Below are 9359 nucleotides of genomic sequence, written 5' to 3' on the forward strand. Positions count from 1 at the left end.
ATAGAATTTAACCTACATATATAACGGCTTTTTAACACACCATGGTTGGTTGTGGACACGGTTATGGTTATGTTGGAAAAGGTTTCTGGAATTTCGTTATCTGGTCCAAGCTGTCGGCCTCACTTGATATACAATAACCTTAGAAGAACCCGCTCGACCGACGTAAGCACAACAAAACAATACCATTAACAACGTAATAAAATATGGAGTACCAACGTAAAATCGCCAAACTAACGTAAATAACAAATGAAAGACCAATCATTCGAGTTCTTACCCAATCCATGGTGGTAAGCTGACGTGTGAATGCTGAAGGTGTGTTATGTCGCGGTCATGTGCCATGGACCGCGGGCAATGCAACGCGTACCGTTGCTTGGTTGGGCAAATGTGGTTTGGTCCTTGGGCATAAGATTTGAAATTGTATCTCTTCATATTTTCATCACCACTGATATCGACAGCCTAGTGAAGCTTAACATCGTGGTAGTTTGTGAAGTGTTGAGTAGCAGCTCCGGTAGAAAAGCTGGCAGCGTCGCTCTTCGACGAAGCTGAATTCCCTGTCGCTTGAAGGATATAATAGATCCAAGTAATAGATTATCACATTAAACCAAAATAAATTCAACTTTCCTTTTGAAAAGCTTTCATTTCTATTTCATCGATATAACACGGTACACGTACACGATATAACAAAGATATACACGATATAACAAAGAAGGTAGCGCAGATTGAAAGCCTGCTCAGAAACATAATTCTATCTAGCAATTGCTAGTATTAGCCAAGAAATGCTTACGATTATCTTTAGTGTATCGTCAGTTTGGAATACGAAGATAAAAAAAGAGAAAAGGCAACGAGAGTCATTTTACTTCCACAGCTTGATTACACCGTCACGGCTCGCGGACACAAGGAACGTTTGCTTCGCAGTGCGGCACATCAGCATATCGTTAATGACGTCGTTGTGACCTATACTTGGCATGTCCGGCCCGGTTCGCGGATCGTCAGTTTCGGTTCGACTTGGGCCGCTGTCCGACCGCATGGTCCGTTCACCGCCACTGCTGCTGCTGCCCGCGCCGCTACCAACGACCGTGATCGCTTCAGCCACCAAGCTGGTGGTGTTATTGTTCATACTGCTGCTGGTGGTGTTAGCGGTGTTGTTCGCGGCGTTGACGGTGGTGTTATTGATGGTACTGTTGACAGTGCTACCATTTCCTCCGGTAGCACCCGTGCCGCCGCTACTATCTTCGGAAATCACCTTTGTCCCATCTATAAGGCGCGACCTGTGTCCAAAAAAGTAAAACGGAACATAGAAAAAAAGACGAAAAGCATAAGAGAGCGAAACAATGATTATGTGGTAGGTTTCACGATTTGGGTGCTATATGCCTTTGCTTACTCGTAACGTATGTTCAGCGGTGCATAGTCCTTCGCCGATGGCACAATCAGCGAACACTTCTCAATATTCAACGGGTCCCAGTATCGGATACGCTGATCAGCACCGCCGGTCAGCAGAAACGGCCGATCGTCGACGATCCCCTGCACCATCGCGCAAACACACTGCGTCGATGCGCTGGTGTGCGAAAGTGGCGGGTTCGGGCTCGCCCAAAATGTTTGCTGCCGGTGCCCAGTTTCTATATTCCATACGCTAACCTCGTTGTTGCCCTGGAGCGCCGACACCAGCCAGGATGACTCGGTTGGATGGTGCGAGACTCGCCGGACACGGGCATCGTTCGGGTGCTTGATCTCGGCAATAGGTAGCTGGAAGCGCAGGTCCCAGCAGATGTGCCGCCCACTGCTGGTACCCACGGTGAGCCACGAACTAGTCGGATCAATGCAGAACGTCGTGATGACGCCGCTTCGTAGGTCGCTCTGCAATTGCCAGGCAGGCTCGGGTGTGCGGATGTCCCAGCCGACGAGCGTGCCGTAAAGGGTCGCGTACACGATCACGCTTTGCGCCCCGTGTGTCTCGAGCGGTGCCATCTCGACCACCGGGCCGTCGTAGTCATTCGGCCAGCAGAACGGGCAGCTCAGCTGACGCACGTCCGGCTCGAGATGGCGCGCCTGTTGGAGTGCCATTTTGCTCGAGTTGGTGTCGATTTTCAGTAGCAATAGCGTACCATCCCTGCCGGCTACCGCCAACGATTGACCAGCGTCGCATGCGGCCACCGCATGAAGTGGGGTGCGGGCGTGGTACGATTGGCGCGACTTGTTGACCGACTGTTGGCCGTCCAGCTTGTTGCAGTCCCATAGCCGTACGGTGCCGTCGATGGAGGCACTAGCAAAGAGCGGCCCAGCGTGGGGTTTTAGCGCCGCTAACCGACTGACCGCTCCCTGGTGCTCCTGCAGGTGTGCGACAGGTTTGCCGCCCAACGTCCAGCCAGTAGGAAGGGGCGGCGTGACCGCATTCGATTCACGCCATTCACGATGGTGCTGATAGGTAGCGTACCGGTTACGGAGCTTCGCCACTAGTGCGTCTAGCTCCTGCCGACAGCTGGTCACTCGGTCTTGGGCTGCCGTTCCGGTACCTCCACCGCCGCCGCTACCGCCACCGCCACCATCACCACCATTGCTACCGTTTCCACCACCTCCAACACCGGTACCGCTGCTCGTACGCTCGGGCATACTGTACTCCACTGGCCCTGGTAAGGACGTTGGAATCGTGGGTACGTGCGTGCCGGCGGTACCGGAACCACTGGTACCAAGCGCACCTCCAACACCGGTCCCGGCTCCAGAAGCCTCGCGAGCTGGTGAGATTGGCGAAGGAAACTTAGTAGCGATCGCGGTCAGCATCTGCTGCCCATTGTAACCATTGACGGACTCTCCTTTGCGTACAAGTTGCTTACCACCGTTTCTTGGCGGAACGTTCGGACCATTCCCAATGCTCTGTGTGACATCACTGCCCGCCGGTGAAATCTCGACCATGGCGTCCACGAAGCAGTTCGGCTCGATGCAGCCTGATGGCGGCGTTAGTCGAGTTTCGGGTGTCAGCTTGAAGCCGTGTAGCTTGACCAGGTGTGTCTCCATGGCGAGCAGCTGCGTTTCGACCGTGGTCAGCACATGGTAACCATTGTGACCATTATCGGATTCGCTTTTGCGTACCAGTCGCCTAGCACCGGCTTTGAGTGTGACGGCCGTAGCCTCGGCAGCAACACCTTTCCCAACGTCTTGGGCAACATCACCACCCGCCAGCGATATCTCTTCCATGAGATCCGGGAAGTAGTCGAGCACGATGCAACCTGATGGTGGCACGAGCCGCGTTTCCGCTGCCAGCTTGTAGCGGTGCAGCTTAACCAGATGTGTCTCCATGGCGAGCAGCTGCGCTTCGACCGCCGCCGTCAGGCCGTCGGTTACGAGCCGCCGAAACAGGTTCCTCACCGCAACAGGCACTTCCGCGACGGCATCTGGCGCAACGGGCTGGCCGGTCGGATGGTAGCGGGCGGCTTTTCGGTTTCGCAACACGGTCATCAGCTGACCGATGTCGGGGGCGCGTAGCACGGCATCGTAGATCGGACGCGGGACCGGAGGCACCAGCGCATCGAGCAGCAGATCCGGGGCCTCGATGTCGATGAGTGGAAACTTCAGATGGTTGGCTATCGACGGCTTCACCTTGCACTGCACGTCCACTGAGCTCGAGATGCGGGCGGCGGTCGCGATCAGCTCGACGACTTCGTGGCGTATCCAGAGGTTCGGGTGGCTCAGGTAACACGCGCACTCGCCAATGAATTCGATGGTGCCTTGCTTTTGAATCAGTCCAATTTCGATCAGCAGCGTGGTGGCGTGAATTGCTTTGGCAATCACAAACTCCTCCGGATCAGTCAGCCCTTGCTGCAGCAGCGGTATAAGCATCGGTGAGCAGTGGTGTCCGACGAACGACGCCACACCGACGATGCACCCGAAGAACGCACCCCGCAGATTGCGGTCTTCCTTGTCGTTGAGAAATGTGATCATGTGCGATAGAATGACGTCGTTTGCCTTCTGCCGGCCGAAAAACACACAAAGCTTTGTGATGCCCGACTCCATGAGCGTTTGCTTTACCGTCGACTGAGGATCAGTGAGGAGCGCGAGCACTGCCTGGTGGAGCATCTCGTGCAGTGCGCTCAGCTCGGTTTCGTAGTGCGGCGGTGGTACGTTTTCCAGTTCGCACATCTGCTGCGACTGCTCGAGAAAACCGACCGCCGTCTCGGCCAGGGTGGCGATGTTTTTCGCGTACGTCATACGCACATAAGTTGAGCTGTCGGTGGCGAGTGGCGCAATCGCCGGCAGAATGTACTCAGGGAATACGTTCGCGTCGCTGCGTGGTAGGTGCCGCACGAGCTGCAGACAGGCAGTCAGCGTATTGAGGGCTGACACGCGAACGCGCGGTTCGGCGTCTTGGGCTAGGTTGAGGATGTACGGCAGGATGCGATCGAGGATCGTTTCGGAGGTGGTGTTCTCGGCGAGCGTCTGCAGTATCTGTAGGGCCAGCAATTTTGATTTGCAGTAGCATAGCCCACGGATGCACGCTGTTACGACGCTCGTGATCAGGATGAGCCCGTCATTATCGTGCCCATCTTCGGGCCCTTCGTTGGTGGATCCATCACCGCCCGCACCAGGGTCAGTGCTGTCACTGCTGTTGAATTGGCCGATGGTCGCGCCACCGGTCAGGATTTGCACAATCTGCCTAATGTCAGCATGCAGCCGAGCAATCTTCTCATCCGGTGACACCACCGGTACGGTGGAGAACATTTGCAGGTACGACTGCAGAAAGGCGTAGAAGTACACCGGAAAGAGGTGGCCCCGCTCTTGGTCGAGGTAGAGTTCGGCCGATTTTCGACCGGACGCCTCTCGGCACAGCATTGAGCGGATCAGTTCTCGCAGGCGCCCGTTCTCGATGCCGGCCAGGTGTCGGTGCACCAGATCCTCCTCGCCGCGCCGATACGCGAGCAGCTGGGAAAACTCGAACGGTGCCGTACCCTCGGTCCACAGCTCCAGCAGGGCGCACCCGGCCGAGAAGATATCCATTTCGGGCAGCAACTGCCCACCGCAATATGACTGCCCGTCGCCAACGAGCGGACCGTCCTTCGGGTGGACCGTTTCCGGGCCGCTGCCTGCTAGCACGAACCGCTCCGGGGCGATGTAGCACGTGCGGCGCCGGCTCGTGTCGAAGAAGTAACTGTAGTCGGCCGGATTGTCCTCCGGTAGGTAGGTGGGCTTGAACGAGGCAAAATCCGACAGCAGCACCCAGTTCCACGAAGTGATCAGTATGTTCTCAAGTTTGATGTCCCCATGGCAAATGTGCTGCTTGTGGCACTGGTGTAGCGCGCACAGGATCTGGAACGTGATCCACTTCTTCTCGATCAGCGTGAGGAAGGGTCTCGTCGAGACACGATCGTACAAACTGTGTTTCACGAACTCGCGCAGTATCAGGCACGATTTCTCCATCGTCTACAGTGTTGTGGTGGAAGGAGGGCAACAGAAAGCAGAAAGGTTTTCGTTATCGAAGCGCAAAACTTATGGAACAGATTGTTGGGTTCCCTCCGTACAACCCATTTAACTTCACCTCATGATGCTGTTGCATGTTTTAAGGTTCTGGCCCTACTTACCAACACTTTCTGGAACGGCAGACAGTTGACCGCGTTGGCGAGATGCTTTTTGATGTATTCTATTCGCTCCAGGTGCTGCTCGAGAGGCAACGAGGGATCGTGCCGTACAAACACCTTTACCACGACCGGTCCTTCATCAACTTTTACCTTAGCCACCTTCATGAAACGCGTACTGCCCATACTGGTGGCACGGAAAAGTGGTAAGGCTATCATCAGGACACGATCATTATACCGTTCACTTACTCACCTCTTCTCGAACTGCAGCTCGAGTTCGCAAGTTCCCGTTAGGTAGTGCTCTACCGGGAAGATTTGAGACGGGGCCAACGCCACCAGCTGATTGCCCATCGTGTTGGTAACGGTACCGCAGTACGCTGCGATGATGAATGGTGTGTGTTACAATACGCTTTAAACGTTCGCGGATTGGTGGTTGATAGGGAAATGACGACTGAAAAATGCCATCTACCACCGCCGAACCTTGCATACATAATGGTACATCGTCCAAAGAATGCCAAAGCCCTCCCCGCCACACCAAAGAATGAGTCGTTCTGGGTTCCCGTTTACCGGATTTGGCGATACAGGAGAAGGACATTCGGAAAAGCGCCAACACGTAGGTACATCATCTAATTACCTGCACGTTAGGGTGTGTACACAGTGGTCGCAGACCTTTGTCAGAGTTGAAAGTGTTGAATCGCTGTGACGCACACCAAAACACGTCCTTCGGTGCGGCTCGGTTTCATTACAAATCCTTGAACAAACGAAACACACGATGACCCTTGCCACAAGCGCGATCGCGCGTCATCCCGAAACTCGTAATATGTCTGACGAATCTTTTATGTGGCTACACTGCGCACTGATAATGTGGAACGCCTGCAGATTGTCGATTTGAAAGTGCCTATAGCGTTCACTAAGCACAGCGGAACGAACAACATGATAATGTAGGCCGATAATGCGACGAGGCCGAAGAACGTTTTCTGCACCGGGGATAGCTGGTTGCGTGATGGTCCGGGGAAGAATCTTCGTTGTTATGGATCTAGAGTTCCGAAATTCAATCGGTTTTTCAAGAACATTTTAATGCGATGTCTGTGTTTTCCGTCGTGCACTGTTAGAATGCACTCATTGTTGAGCGAAAGCGTTCGATGCCCTGCAATGTCAGCGATAGAGTGACAGGTGGAAGAAGCCACCACTGGGAGGCCACATGAACCGTAAATTGTAGCGTAAAAACGTCAAACTGTTTACGCTTCGTGTGGTCGGTTTAAAATGTAAAACGAAAATGTCAAACGTGTTTGCATTCTTGTTTTCGGTACGAGAAACTAGAAATTGAAGAGGTTAGTTGATTTCTGAATATTTTTTCTGTTTTTATAAATTTTGTTGCTGTACCAGCAAATAAGAACTTACATTGTCCTCTGTTTGTAAGCAAAGCGTATGCAAAAATTATTTACGCTCGGGTTTACGCCTCGGCCGACCCGTAAACGTTTTGACAGAGGCGCAGCAGTTTGGCATTAATCTGTAATGTCAAAAACATTACGTTACGCCTCATGTAGCCCCCCAGTAATGATTTGCGTTTGGTTTCGCTCTTTGTTTTCGATCTTCGTTTGCACTCTAGCTTCGGCCTATACTAGAGTGCCACACGGAGCGTAAATCGGAGCCCAAAAAAGTCAAATCGTTTACGTTTCGTGTGGTCGGGTTAAAATGTAAAACCGAAATGTCAAACGTTTTCACATTCGTGTTTTTGGTCCGAGAAAATAGAAATCGATAAGGGGGTTAGTTGATATCTGAATATATAGTTTTTTCTTGAATTTTGTTGCTATAACACCAGCAAATAAAAACTTACATTATCCTCTGTTTGTAAACACAGCGTTTAATAACGGGTTTTACCTGTCCGCTGAGGCATAAACGTTTTGACGTAAGCGCAAACAGTTTGGCATTTATCTGAAATGTCAGATCGAGTGCTTACGCTCCGTGTGGCACCCCAGATAGTAAATGTTCGTCGAGCATTGCATACAATCGTGTATGCAAGTTGCAACTGTACAAGGTGAATGCGATGCTGGTTGCTTGCTGAAGCTAGCAAGCTAAGCTGATGGCGTTGGTATTGGTCATTGTTTTCAAATTAACGCCTAATCAAACAGTCAGTTATAACTGACTGACTGACTGAGATATAGGGTGGTCTATGCACAAAATATCGATTGAGGTGGCCGCTGTATGGCATGTAGCGTAGCGAAATAAAAGAGGCAATTACCTTCGTGAACGATTATTTTGAAGAGATCACTTTTCGGAGCACTATTCGGAGTCCGCCTGCAGGATTAGAGTGACTCGATAGACGAAATAAAAAACCCGTTCAAAGTACCCGTACGTTGGATTATGCTCTCGTTTAGTAAACAACTCAATCACACCCCTTGTATCGACACCCGATCGGTCCAGGATCATGATGCGCCAGCCGTTGCCTGGAGGGCTTGCAGACTGGCCAGACCCTGGCGCTGGACGACCGATGCACACACCTTGTACTGCCAGACTTGCTGGTGGAGCTCCAAGGCAGCGGCGCACGCTTCCAGCTGCTGCTCCGCTTCCGCGAGGACGGCTGCGACGGCAGCGCTGTTCTCCGCCGGGACACTGGTGGCTCGCTGTTGCAGTACGTGCAACACAACGGCCTTGTGTTGCGCTGCCACATCCGCTGCGGATAGGTCTTCCACCGGCGGCAACCCAGTCTCCTGGCCGGTCACCTGTTTGCCGATGGCGAAAGCGAATCAGTAATCAGTTACTGCCATCCGGGGTGTCATCCGGGGGCGATAGTTTACCAGAGCGTTGCTCCAAACGGCCACCGAAACCAGCACAACGAACAGCTTCGCAGACATTCTGGGAGGTTGGGAACTGGGGCGTTAACCACTTGATGAACTGCCGGATGTTGCCGGAGAGCGAGTAATGCGAGCTGGGTACGACAGGTCTGCAGGATCTTGTCGCTCGGAGTCGCTTATATATGGCTGCTGGAACTTCCAAGCCACTGTTTGTCGATGAACTATCGCGCGAATGCAGCCAGAATCGTAAACTTTGCTAACTGCAGTACAAGACTTCACACGACTCACCTCCGAGGGCTGTTATCTTCCCTGCGGTATCACTATACTATCGTTTGCACGCTTGTTTACCCCACAGCACGATCGCCGTTGTTTTCAACCTTAACCTGAGCCAGCGCCAACTTGCGGACGTTTCACTTCCTGTTTGCGCACCCATGACTGTCGACGGGTAGAGTAGTGTTGTGGAACTACCTGCGCCCGCTTATCTCCGGATTAGTGCCCTCTGGGAGCTTCCGCATGACTTCCGGCACAGATCGGGGGCTTAGTTTCAGTGATCGGTGCAAAAGTTCCTCTAGTCCACCTCAGGTATCTCAATTAATGTAAACGACACTAACGCTGCCAGGCACTTGCGTGATTGCGTGAACCCCAGCCCCATTAGACCTGGATCTGAGAGGACTTTCCTCGTCCAGCTCCTACCTAGTGGTGGCTGGTCTCAGGGCGAACGAAAAACAAACCAACAGAAAGGAAGAACATCAGCAAGAATGATACAAAAAAGGACGAACCGAACCGGTGGAAGGATACACCGAATAAATCATCGATGGAATTTGACGATGGCACGAGATAAATAATTCCGCGGGATTATGACGATGTTGATGATGATGATGAGGATGATGTTGACGACGATGAGTTCACTGTCCCCATATCACCCCGTCCGCCCCGTCCCGCCTCAACACTTCACCGGTGGCGGGATTTACCTGGCGACGTGGCGCGGCCTAATGGTAATGAC

The 9359-nt window shown here is 52.7% G+C and overlaps 2 protein-coding genes across 2 annotated transcripts; both read right to left on the reverse strand.

Moving 5' to 3' along the window:
* Positions 1–653: 653 nt before the first annotated feature.
* On the reverse strand, positions 654–6247 carry LOC131213438 (phosphoinositide 3-kinase regulatory subunit 4). The gene is made up of 5 exons (XM_058207476.1): positions 6196–6247; positions 5815–5938; positions 5568–5748; positions 1382–5409; positions 654–1268 (listed from the first exon to the last, which is right to left on the reverse strand). Exons 2-5 carry the CDS (start codon positions 5910–5912, stop codon positions 854–856), a joined length of 4722 nt encoding a protein of 1573 aa, XP_058063459.1. The 5' UTR covers positions 5913–5938; positions 6196–6247; the 3' UTR covers positions 654–853.
* Positions 6248–7914: 1667 nt separating this feature from the next.
* LOC131213688 (uncharacterized) lies at positions 7915–8519 on the reverse strand. Its single transcript, XM_058207789.1, has 2 exons — positions 8360–8519; positions 7915–8284 (listed from the first exon to the last, which is right to left on the reverse strand). Exons 1-2 carry the CDS (start codon positions 8414–8416, stop codon positions 7988–7990), a joined length of 354 nt encoding a protein of 117 aa, XP_058063772.1. The 5' UTR covers positions 8417–8519; the 3' UTR covers positions 7915–7987.
* Between the last annotated feature and the right edge of the window lie 840 nt (positions 8520–9359).

The sequence above is a fragment of the Anopheles bellator genome, chromosome X (genome assembly GCF_943735745.2).
Source record: "Anopheles bellator chromosome X, idAnoBellAS_SP24_06.2, whole genome shotgun sequence".
NCBI classification, from domain to species: domain Eukaryota; kingdom Metazoa; phylum Arthropoda; class Insecta; order Diptera; family Culicidae; genus Anopheles; species Anopheles bellator.